General features: G+C 49.3%; 2 protein-coding genes across 2 annotated transcripts in view; both read right to left on the bottom strand.

Annotated features, from left to right (window-relative positions):
• Positions 1 to 2,063, bottom strand: part of LOC308172748 (thread biopolymer filament subunit gamma) — a gene marked incomplete at both ends in the record, with an annotated part of 5,988 nt that extends 3,925 nt beyond the window's left edge. The window contains 4 exons of the mRNA XM_080547699.1: positions 171 to 350; positions 888 to 983; positions 1,139 to 1,199; positions 1,381 to 2,063. Coding sequence (XP_080403825.1) covers positions 171 to 350; positions 888 to 983; positions 1,139 to 1,199; positions 1,381 to 2,063 — 1,020 coding nt within the window. The remainder of the gene's footprint in view (positions 1 to 170; positions 351 to 887; positions 984 to 1,138; positions 1,200 to 1,380) is intronic.
• A 2,169-nt stretch (positions 2,064 to 4,232) lies between these two features.
• Positions 4,233 to 12,500, bottom strand: part of lztfl1 (leucine zipper transcription factor-like 1) — an 11,953-nt gene continuing 3,685 nt past the window's right edge. Inside the window, exons 4-10 of the mRNA XM_080547179.1 lie at positions 8,264 to 8,321; positions 7,431 to 7,505; positions 7,257 to 7,322; positions 6,141 to 6,218; positions 5,049 to 5,225; positions 4,599 to 4,702; positions 4,233 to 4,357 (exon numbers count right to left, since the gene is read on the bottom strand). Coding sequence (XP_080403305.1) covers positions 4,339 to 4,357; positions 4,599 to 4,702; positions 5,049 to 5,225; positions 6,141 to 6,218; positions 7,257 to 7,322; positions 7,431 to 7,505; positions 8,264 to 8,321 — 577 coding nt within the window. The 3' untranslated portion in view covers positions 4,233 to 4,338. The remainder of the gene's footprint in view (positions 4,358 to 4,598; positions 4,703 to 5,048; positions 5,226 to 6,140; positions 6,219 to 7,256; positions 7,323 to 7,430; positions 7,506 to 8,263; positions 8,322 to 12,500) is intronic.

The raw sequence follows: 12,500 nt of genomic DNA, 5'->3' as shown, positions 1-12,500 counted from the left end.
CTTACAGAAGTTTCATTTGAAGTTTTAGATTCGCTCAAAACAGGAGGAGGGTATAGCGGTTGTCTGGTGACCACTCTGTACTCTGTACTCTGTCTGTCACCATCACACACACTCTGTGATAGGTATAGCTACACATAATAATTACAATAATAATAATTTAAGTGTTTTACCTTCATTTTGTAGTAGGCGTCTGCCTCCTCTCTGTGCTGGCTGACAGATTTCTCATAATCTTCTCTGAGCTTGTTCAGCGCAGAGGCGATGTCGAAGGACTTCCCCATGTCCACTTCTATCATGGAGACGGACGTGTCGGTGGACACGCTGCCCAGCTTGGACTGGAGGTTGAACAGCTCCTGCAGAATCAGACGTTAGTCAGACGTGTGGCCCTCCACTACCTTCACATTGCAACACTCCTGTGTAGAGCAGTTATCTTGTGTAGAGCCGTTATCTTGTGCAGTGTCATATGTAGATTTTAACATTAAAGTATTTTGAGATATGATTGCATCATCATACATCTATGGTCATGTTAAACATCCCACAGCAGCATTCCTCTCTACACACAAGCGTTCCCATGCATATTCCAAAGCACAGTGATCACTGGAAACTCATTCTCCCAGCTTCCCATTCAACAATACATTAGTGTTACAGTGTGCTACAGTCTGTTACAGTGTGTTACAGTGTGTTACAGTGTGTTAGTGTGTTAGTGTGTTAGAGTGTGCTACAGTGTGTTACCGTGTGTTACAGTGTGTTACGGTGTGTTACAGTGTGTTACAGTGTGTTACAGTGTGTTACAGTGTGTTACAGTGTGTTAGTGTGTTACAGTGTGTTACAGTGTGTTACAGTGTGTTACAGTGTGTTACAGTGTGTTACAGTGTGTTACAGTGTGTTACCTCGTCCTGAGTCTTGGAGACAAAGTGCATCTCATCCTTCAGGCTTGACTGTGTGGCGTCCAGTTCAATGCGCAGGTCTGAGGCCATGTCAATGTCCTGTACATACATATATATAGGGTTATATATACCATATATGTATAGGGTTAATCAACATGTAAGTACGTACTTACTGCAAAGTGTTTTGTTGTCTCATGAAAGTAGACACAAGTCTTATTGTGCAATTTGATTATTTGATTAAGTTGAAGTTTTACCCGTTTCATGCTAGCCACGTCCGCTTCAAGCTGAAACTTCACCCCTTGCTCGAAATCATATCTGCATCACAGAAAAAAGCATAAACACATAAACACATAAACACTCTCAGAATAGCTGTTTGGCACACATCTAAAACTTGACATAAGCATTCAAACAACGACACACACACACACACACACACACACTCACACACACACACACACACACCCGCACACTCACACTCACACACACACACACTCACTTGGCCTTCAGCTCGTGGGCGGTTCCCCGGACCCCGTCCAGCTCGATCTCCAGCCTGACCGTCTCCAGCGTGAGGCTCTCCAGCCTCTGGCGGTGGTCCGTCAGCTGGGCCTCGTACTCGGCCGTGGTGGGGGGGGCGTCGCCCCCCGGGCCAGAGGAGGAGACGTCCGCCCCCCCGGTCAGCTGGGCCAGCCGGGCCTCCAGGGCCACGTTCTCCTGCTGCAGCAGCCTCACCTTGGCCATGTAGCCCGAGAAGCGCTCGTTCAGCAGCGACAGGGTCTGCTTCTCTGCCGCCCGGGACAGCACCGGGGCCAGGGGGGGGGCGGAGGCCGCAGCAGCCATGGACACCCCGGCGCTCATCCCCCCCGTAGCCATGGTACGACCCATAGAGAAGGCAGCGCTGGACATGAGCGCTCCACCACCACCACCGGCTCCTCCACCCATACCCATGCCCATGCCCATGCCCAGCCCCATCCCACCTCCAAAGCCTCCACCTCCACCCATGCCTCCTCCTAAGCCCAGCCCCAGCCCCGCCCCCCCCAGCCCCATGCCCCCTCCAGAGCGGAGGGCCATGCCCATCCCTCCACCACCACCACCCCCCCAGCCTCCCAGGCTCCCAGAGTAGCCCAGACCCCCCCCTGCCCCGGACAGCCTAGAAGACGACATTGAGAGAGTCATTGGCATGATGCTGAGATGATGGGAGAAGCTAACTGTGAGAGTCTTACCCTAACGGTCATGTTTATATAGAGAGGCAGGGAGCCAGGCCCCGCCCAGCCCCGCCTAGGCCCCGCCCAGCCACGCTCAGACTCACGTCCCCGGGCAACGCTGAACGCAGCAGCTGAACCCTGTCACTGTTCATGAGGCTTTCTGTCACCTCAAGGCTCCAATGAAGATGTATGAAGATGGGTGTGGGCTAGGTATGTATGTGGGTTAGGTATGTATTTGGGTGAGGCTTCTTCCACATACCACAAGTCAATGGCTTCTTCACTCTATCAACTTTGATACTTACATGGATCTCTTGTAATAGGTAATATAGCTACGGTAATAGTATATCTCTAAGGTAATAGGTATATCTCTAAGGTAATAGGTATATCTCTAAGGTAATATGTATATCTCTATGGTAACAGGATTCCATGTGCCACTGCCACAATGTGAACACACCATTTCAGCATTATTCACAGACCCATGGAGATACAGTATGTACTGTATGTGGCCAAAATAACATGAATTTCTATGTTTCTCTGATAGGGTTAGGACTCAAGCCCAATGCACACTTTGTCGCACCGCCGAATTCGATTCCATTGTTCTGAATGCATCTCAATGAGACAATGCACACGGCACGACAACATTCGATTCTCCATTCACATTCATTCATTGGACAAAATCGCAAACATTTTTGTAAATTGCGAGACTGGGTTGTTGGTATGCCAGCTGCTCCCTCTGTTCATATCTTGCCCTTGATTGTCAAACCGTTACAGCCAGCCAGCCTCTGCTTGGCCTCACATGAGTTGATTTGATTTGGCCTCACAGTTGATTTGATCCAAAATGGTGCCTTGGTTGCTCCGAATGATATCAGTGAAATTAATATTTTGTGACAAATGTGATTTGAGGAAAGCAAACATTTCTACATAAAAATCCTTAACCATTTTGCAGTATATTGTTATAAACCCTTGTAAAATCATGCCAGAATGTTTATATAATAGTTGTAATATCATTTTAGATATTTTAATGGCACATTAGCTGGTTGCATTTGTGTTCGGACGGTTGTACCGAATGACTTTTCAACCATTTAAAGAGCTCAAAGTGCCTGAATTTGTAAAAAATCACCATAAACTCTTTGTGTATTCAATAAAGGAGAGCAAATAGTGTTAGTTAACATAATGTATATATATATTCATTGTTAATTTGAGAAAATATTACATTCGGACACAAAATGTACACGTCACGTCATTGACGTCCTGTAACATTGACATGGTTCACTGAACATAAGGGAGGACCAACAACCTTCCATTCAGGTAACAGCTTTTATTACTCCAAAACCAACAATACAAACATCTGCACGTCTAATATAACACAGGCAGTCCTGTTTCTCTTCACACTCTACAAGAGCATTATGTCACAGACAGCATCACATACACACACATACACACACATCACCCTCATGATTAAGGACAAAGTATACCTCACTGTTTTCATAAAAATACTCTATGTATATATATATATATGTAGTATACATGTATATACTCTCTCTATATATATATATGCAGTGGTGTAGGGAAATATGTGTATGATGCCGTCCCCTGCTCCTATACTTGGAGATGCTATAATGACAGAGAGTAGAAATGGTAAGAAAGTTAAATAAACGAGTAACAAATGTAAAACGTTTCCAAATTATCCTAAAGATGGGCTGGAGATCTTGTGGGATGTTATGCTGTGCTGTGCTCCCGACCATCAGCCACACAACTACTCATGAACCTTAAAGCTACAGGATGAATTGTTGTTGCTTGTTGAATACACATGAATGTTACGTTGCTAGCTCCAGAGATATGAATTTATGACATGATGATGATGGACGTCATGGAAATATGCAGCCAGATCCAGATGAGGGCTTCAGGCACGTCTCTTCTGGTCCGACCCTAAGAGAAGCCCTTCTTAGATTCATGAAGGTACTTGCAGGCACCTTGTCAGTGCAGTGAGGGGGGAAACTAAACTAGGGCAGACTGGAGTTCAGGCTTTAGTCCTGGGCTGGTCAGACCCGGGTCGACCCTTCCTTTTCTAAAGCCGTTTGGGTGTTTCCTAGAAGCATCTGACCTCCTGGTGACCTCCCTCTCCCTCTGTCTAAGCCTACTCTGGTAGGGGTGGTGGAGTAAATGGTTCCCTGGTGGGTTTGGGCCATTTTTTTTACCCCCTTGTCGCTTTTCTTCTTCCATCCATGTGTGTCGTGAGCGAGGCGATGGGTTCATTCATCTGATTCGTATCTGAAAGGAGGAGGAGGAATGTGAGATGGAAAGCTGCTAGCCGTGGAGCAGAGGAACCATGTTTACAATCACAGCATTCAGACTGACATGAATAATATCCACAGGGTTCTAGTTTCCTCTCTCACCTCTGGGTCAGGGTCAGGGTCAGGGGTTAGGGTCAGGGGTCTCTCACCTCTGGGTTAGGGTCAGGGGTCTCTCACCTCTGGGTTAGGGTCAGAGGTCAGGGTCAGGGGTCTCTCACCTCTGCAGGCGTTTCCTGATGTCTCTGATCTGCTCGTTCTTCTTGGTCAGGATCTCCTTCATGCTGCGGTAGGCCGCCGTCTGCTGGAACTTCTTGTCCAGCTCCTGAACACACACACACACACACACACACACACACACACACACACACACTGTTAAATTACTCCAGATACCATTCAGATACCATACACTGTAATTGCATCCATACAGTAGGGTTAGGGTCTGTTGTTCTTCCTGCACACAGGTAAACATATCCGGGATCTAGCAGCGTCGTCGTGCTCGCGCAAACAAACCCGGCGAATGTTTTACTTGCCCTGGGCAAGTAAAACAGCGTTACTGTCGAACCCTGAGGTGTACAGTAGGATTAGGGTACAGCAGGGTTAGGGTTAGTCAGGGTTAGGGTACAGTAGGGTTAGGGTACAGTAGGGTATGGTTTGGTCAGGGGCCCCACCTTCTCGGCCAGGGCCAGCTGCTCCTGCACCCTGAGCAGGTCGTGCTTGGCGGAGACCAGGTGCTCCTGCAGGTCCTGCTGCTGGGCGGCCTGGGCGCTGAGGCTCTTCTGGTGGTCCTGCTGCAGCGACGCCACCGTGGCCTCCAGGCTGACCACCTCCTGGGAACGCAGCGCCCCCTAGAGGCACAACGCTGAGGTTCACACCCTGGACACCCACACACACAGTCTACAGATCTGGGGCCCTATTATGCACTTCATAAGTCTTAAGCAATGAGACGAGGCGGTAGATCTAAACTTAAGACGTGGAGGCGTGGTCAAGGCCACTTTGCTATTATGTGTGCGGTAGTGGTCGCCTAAGACCCGGCGCTAAGCCCAGAAATTAGTCATGGGTGTGTTTTGGGCGTCTTCTCAATCAACCCAATCAGCGTGCCAGGTGCCATTCCCTTTAAGAACCGGCTGCGTTAAGTCATAAGCGCTATGCTATTATGCAGTTCATAGGCGCTAGACTTCATGCACGTTTTGAAACACGAGCGCGCCTCCGCGGTTTGCGCATGCGCGCTGACCCACTTCTTAAGAAGTCGGTCGGCGCGCATGCGCAAACCGCGGAGGCGCGCTCGTGTTTCAAAACGTGCATGAAGTCTAGCGCCTAAGAACTTTTCAAACCACTTCTTAGCGCTAGGCGCAAAGTCAGATCGCATAATAGCAGGGGCGCCTAGCGCACTTCATTAACATATGAACACTCCCACAATGAGTAATATATGCACGGGAGTCTTACGTCTTATGTGTGGGCGCCTAGCGACACCTGCATAATAGCAGTAGCGCGTATGAAGCGCATAATAAGGGTGGCGGTAGGTCTTAACCCGGCGGTGCGTCTTAATTAAGACTTAAGACGGCAAGTTAAGAAGTGCATAATAGGGCCCCTGGAGTCTTAATAACAGGACGTCAGGTTGATACGTACCATGATGGGTCATTTCCACGACAGCAAATGAAATTGTAATCGTTGTTTAGAAGCAAAAATAAAATGCATAGCTTATAAACAAATCAATAAAAACTCAGGGTTAGGGTTAGGTTGTTAAGCTGTTAACACAGTACCTTCTGTTCGCCCTGTGTCTTCTTCAGGTCTGTCAGCGCCCTCTCCGCCGTGGTCTTCTCATCCATGGCGCTCATGGCCTGGAGGAGAGAGGTGGGTCGACTGTAGGACACTAGATTCCTGCTGTCAATCACTTCAACTTGCCCGTACACGGGGATAAAAGCTGCCAAAAATATTTCTAGTCAAATGTTATGTGAGTGTATTGGGAGATACTGTGAGAATGTTTTAGTGCGTATGTTAAAGATTGCACTGGTCAAATACTCCATTTGTTACTCTACACAGACCAACTGTCTTCATTCTGGAGGCACACAAACACATACAAGGTGCTATCGAGAACCACAAAGGCATCTTCGGGTCTCCCTGAGAGAACCTTGGTGTTCCATGTAGGGCGTTATCCACAGAAGGGTCTAATCTGAACCAGAAAGGGTTCTACGTGGAACCCACATGGGTACGGAGGAACCCGACTGGAACGTTCTCTTCTAAGAGTGTCCATGTGTGTGTCAGTGTGACGTACGTGGGACTCCAGAGTTACATGTGTGTGTCAGTGTGACGTACGTGGGACTCCAGAGTTACATGTGTGTGTCAGTGTGTGTGTGTGTGTGTGTGTGTGTGTGTGTCAGTGTGACGTACGTGGGACTCCAGAGTTACATGTGTGTGTCAGTGTGACGTACGTGGGACTCCAGAGTTACATGTTTGTGTCAGTGTGACGTACGTGGGACTCCAGAGTTACATGTTTGTGTCAGTGTGACGTACGTGGGACTCCAGAGTTACATGTTTGTGTCAGTGTGACGTACGTGGGACTCCAGAGTTACATGTTTGTGTCAGTGTGACGTACGTGGGACTCCAGAGTTACATGTGTGTGTCAGTGTGACGTACGTGGGACTCCAGAGTTACATGTTTGTGTCAGTGTGACGTACGTGGGACTCCAGAGTTACATGTTTGTGTCAGTGTGACGTACGTGGGACTCCAGAGTTACATGTTTGTGTCAGTGTGTGTGTGTGTTACATGTTTGTGTCAGAGTTACATGTGTGTGTCAGTGTGACGTACGTGGGAGTCCAGAGTTACATGTTTGTGTCAGTGTGTGTGTGTGTGTGTGTGTGTGTGTGTGTGTGACGTACGTGGGACTCCAGAGTTCGGAGTCTGGCTTTCAGCTTCTCATTCTCCTCTTGTAGTCTTGAAATCTCCTGAAGAAGAAAAGTAAACAAGAGCTCCGTACATCCAGGGTTCTTATAATCAACTAAATAAATAAATGTAGTAAATATAATAAAACAGGGTCAGGGTTCCAACGCCACCTTGTTCAGTAACTCAGAGACCCCGCCTCCTTCATTCAACGGCGCTAACTTGGTCTTGCTAATATCTTGGTTTGCCTGGAACAGGAACAGAAAACCTTTGGTGCCGTTTTATGATTTTGTCAGCAATCATGTTGCTACTGCAGTTTTAACAGCAAGTCACACGTTCACATTGGCTGGAGAGACTAGGATGTTAGAGGGACTAGGATGTTAGAGGGACGAGGAGGTCAGAGGGACTAGGAGGTCAGAGGGACTAGGAGGTCAGAGGAGGGACTAGGATGTTAGAGGGACTAGGAGGTCAGAGGGACTAGGAGGTCAGAGGGACTAGGAGGTCAGAGGAGGGACTAGGATGTCAGAGGGACTAGGAGGTCAGAGGGACTAGGATGTCAGAGGGACTAGGAGGTCAGAGGGACTAGGATGTTAGAGGGACTAGGAGGTCAGAGGGACTAGGAGGTCAGAGGGACTAGGATGTCAGAGGGACTAGGATGTCAGAGGGACTAGGATGTCAGAGGGACTAGGATGTTAGAGGGACTAGGAGGTCAGAGGGACTAGGAGGTCAGAGGGACTAGGAGGTCAGAGGGACTAGGAGGTCAGAGGGACTAGGAGGTCAGAGGGACTAGGAGGTCAGAGGGACTAGGAGGTCAGAGGGACTAGGAGGTCAGAGGGACTAGGATGTTAGAGGGACTAGGAGGTCAGAGGGACTAGGATGTTAGAGGGACTAGGAGGTCAGAGGGACTAGGAGGTCAGAGGAGGGACTAGGAGGTCAGAGGGACTAGGAGGTCAGAGGGACTAGGAGGTCAGAGGGACTAGGATGTTAGAGGGACTAGGACACTCACCTTATGTGCGGTTTTGAAGTCAGTCTTCTCAAACTCAGCAACTTGCTCTAACAGTTCTCTATAGAGTTGGAGTGTTAGGAGAGGGGATGAGAATGAGAGAGATGGAGAGAATGAGAGAGATGGAGAGAATGAGAGAGATGGAGAGAATGAGAGAGATGGAGAGAATGAGAGAGATGGAGAGAATGAGAGAGATGGAGAGAATGAGAGAGATGGAGAGAAAGGGGGGGGGGTCAATAAAAGGAGATGAGGGGGAAAAAGAGAGAAGGATGCAAAAAAATACAAAGCTGTAAGTCAATAAATAATCCATGCCATCATCTCAGTGTCTATTATAATGAGAAGTGTTTCAATGTCACACAGTACGCTCAGAGTTAGAGCAGCTCGGCCCAGTCGACGTGTCATTCTAAAAGACTGACAGGGTATATACAGGAATCTTGAGGTTAATTTCAAAACCTTTCTAAGACTTTTTAAAGACCTTGTCAATATTTTTCCAGACCTCACCGCCACTTGGAGCTGTAACCGTTTACATCAGTGACACCTTTAACTTAACAGTTTTAGTTTGCAATAGACTAGACCACTATCATACAACAGAATTTCCGGTTCATCTTTGTTTTTTTAATAAAACTAATAAATTCACAAACCTTTACTAAACGTTTTTAGGACTCAAACTCTTTGGACAGAGTCTAATTCAGAAAAATACCTACAAAATTCAAGACCTCATCAAATCGTGATAAGATTTTTTATACTTATTAAGGGTCTTGATTTTCCCAAAATATATTTATCAACTTTTAATACTTTTCAAGACACCGCGGATACCCTGACTTTTCAAGCTGGTTCAAAACGACTTGACCTCAAGCATACAGAACACCATCCAGTCAGCCTATCACCTGGCAGCACACGTGTGTGTGTGGTGAACAGCGCTCCCCTCCACTGAGCTTCTATAATAGCATGTGGTTAGATACGGGCTTCTGAACGCACGTAGTTGTGTGGCTAGGGGCGTCTTCCTCGCACCCTGCTAACAGCCACGCAGGGTTGAGGCCTACAGCACACGCTTAAACAACATACCGTAGGCGTGTTTGACACACAACAAAGACCTCATCTACAAACATTCAGGGTTTGGTTAGCAGATGTTTCCCTTCATACCGATTTTGTTCTTTGTTTTTTTTTGTCAGAGTTACCGAGGTCAAATGTGAGTTGAAGTTCAACAACTATTTCACCTCTGAAGACGACGTTCACAACCATACAACAACTATTTCACCTCAGAAGACGACGTTCACAACCATACAGCACATTCATATCTATGGGAGGGAAATCTTGTTATAAAAATAAGAACATTTACTCATTTAGTTAATTTGCCAGGGTTGGGGTTAATCTCTGCATTCCACATTGCTGATGGACCAACAGCTTTCCAACATCAAACTGTATGACCCACTAAAATACCCATTATCTCTAGAAGTACAGTAACCAACACAATGTACAGTAACAGTACAGTAACAGAAGTACAGTAACCAACACAATGTCCTTGAGACTTCTTCAAAGGCCGGAATTCTACAACTGCTCCAACTCATAGAGGCCCATTCAGTCACACTGGTGTCTCACCCCCCTCCCATTCAGTCACACTGGTGTCTCACCCCCCTCCCATTCAGTCACATTGGTGTCTCACCCCCCTCCCATTCAGTCACACTGGTGTCTCACCCCCCTCCCATTCAGTCACACTGGTGTCTCACCCCCCTCCCATTCAGTCACATTGGTGTCTCACCCCCCTCCCATTCAGTCACATTGGTGTCTCACCCCCCTCCCATTCAGTCACACTGGTGCCTCACCCCCCTCCCATTCAGTGTCATTGGTGTCTCACCCCCCTCCCATTCAGTCTCATTGATGCCTCACCCCCCTCCCATTCAGTCACATTGGTGTCTCACCCCCCTCCCATTCAGTCACATTGGTGTCTCACCCCCCTCCCATTCAGTCACACTGGTGCCTCACCCCCCTCCCATTCAGTCACACTGGTGTCTCACCCCCCTCCCATTCAGTCACACTGGTGTCTCACCCCCCTCCCATTCAGTCACATTGGTGTCTCACCCCCCTCCCATTCAGTCACACTGGTGCCTCACCCCCCTCCCATTCAGTCACATTGGTGTCTCACCCCCCTCCCATTCAGTGTCATTGGTGTCTCACCCCCCTCCCATTCAGTCACATTGGTGTCTCACCCCCCTCCCATTCAGTCACACTGGTGTCTCACCCCCCTCCCATTCAGTCACATTGGTGTCTCACCCCCCTCCCATTCAGTCTCATTGGTGTCTCACCCCCCTCCCATTCAGTGTCATTGGTGTCTCACCCCCCTCCCATTCAGTCACATTGGTGCCTCACCCCCCTCCCATTCAGTCACATTGCTGCCTCACCCCCCTCCCATTCAGTCACATTGGTGCCTCACCCCCCTCCCATTCAGTCACATTGGTGCCTCACCCCCCTCCCATTCAGTCACACTGGTGTCTCACCCCCCTCCCATTCAGTCACACTGGTGTCTCACCCCCCTCCCATTCAGTCACATTGGTGCCTCACCCCCCTCCCATTCAGTCACACTGGTGTCTCACCCCCCTCCCATTCAGTCACATTGGTGCCTCACCCCCCTCCCATTCAGTCACATTGGTGCTGAACAGAGGCAGCGGGGGAACTGATACCCAAGTCATTAAACTAATGAGATCGCTCCAAGTCATGGATTTGATATCAGAGCTCGTCTGGCAGCTTTGTGCAGGGTTAGGGTTAGGTGGCAGCTCTGTGTAGGGTTAGGGTTAGGTGGCAGCTCTGTGCGGGGTTAGGTGGCAGCTCTGTGTAGGGTTAGGGTTAGGGTTAGGGTTAGGGTTAGGGTTAGGGTTAGGGTTAGGGTTAGGTAGCAGCTCTGTGCGGGGTTAGGGTTAGGTGCTTGGCAGCTCTGTGCAGGACTGCAGAGGGAGGATCATTGAGATTCGTTTCTAGAGAGCAGCTTGTTGACAGCGTCGCACCTCAGGCCCGTGTCACCTCAGCGCCCCGTGGTGCATCGTTCCATGTTCTGCCTTAGTTCTTAGTTAGCCTAACCCTAGCCCTTTCTCTGCTCCGAGGCAGCGTGATGAAGGGTCCTCTGGCGTGATAGAGAGAATGTACTAGGACGTTTCTTGGCACAGTGTCAATATCTCTGAGGGCAAAGTGGATATAAAAACTCCTCCCATGAGATATGGCTGTTTTAGAGGTAGCGAACATTGCCACATCCCTCCCTCCCGCCCAGGCTTGTTGTTAAGAAACGCTGGAAGACATTCTTGGCAGCCAGGTTCAGTAACCCTGGTAGCAGTCTAGTCCTAACCCTGGGCTACAGAGGAGACAGTCTAACCCTAACCCTAACCCTAACCCTGGGCTACAGGAGACAGTCTAGCCCTGGGCTACAGGAGACAGTCTAGTCCTGGGCTACAGGAGACAGTCTAGCCCTGGGCTACAGGAGACAGTCTAGCCCTGGGCTACAGGAGACAGTCTAGTCCTGGGCTACAGGAGACAGTCTAGCCCTGGGCTACAGGAGACAGTCTAGCCCTGGGCTACAGGAGACAGTCTAGCCCTGGGCTACAGGAGACAGTCTAGCCCTGGGCTACAGGAGACAGTCTAGCCCTGGGCTACAGGAGACAGTCTAGCCCTGGGCTACAGGAGACAGTCTAGCCCTGGGCTACAGGAGACAGTCTAGCCCTGGGCTACAGGAGACAGTCTAGCCCTGGGCTACAGGAGACAGTCTAGCCCTGGGCTACAGGAGACAGTCTAGCCCTGGGCTACAGGAGACAGTCTAGTCCTGGGCTACAGGAGACAGTCTAGCCCTGGGCTACAGGAGACAGTCTAACCCTGGACTACAGGAGACAGTCTAGTCCTAACCCTGGGCTACAGGAGACAGTCTAGCCCTAACCCTGGGCTACAGGAGACAGTCTAGTCCTGGGCTACAGGAGACAGTCTAGCCCTGGGCTACAGGAGACAGTCTAGCCCTGGGCTACAGGAGACAGTCTAGCCCTGGGCTACAGGAGACAGTCTAGCCCTGGGCTACAGGAGACAGTCTAGCCCTAACCCTGGGCTACAGGAGACAGTCTAGCCCTGGGCTACAGGAGACAGTCTAGCCCTGGGCTACAGGAGACAGTCTAGCCCTGGGCTACAGGAGACAGTCTAGCCCTGGGCTACAGGAGACAGTCTAGCCCTGGGCTACAGGAGACAGTCTAGCCCTGGGCTACAGGAGACA

Source organism: Nansenia antarctica, assembly GCF_963989245.1.
Source record: "Nansenia antarctica genome assembly, chromosome: 17".
Taxonomy (NCBI): Eukaryota; Metazoa; Chordata; class Actinopteri; order Argentiniformes; family Microstomatidae; genus Nansenia; species Nansenia antarctica.
This window is presented reverse-complemented; position numbering and strand designations above follow the sequence as displayed.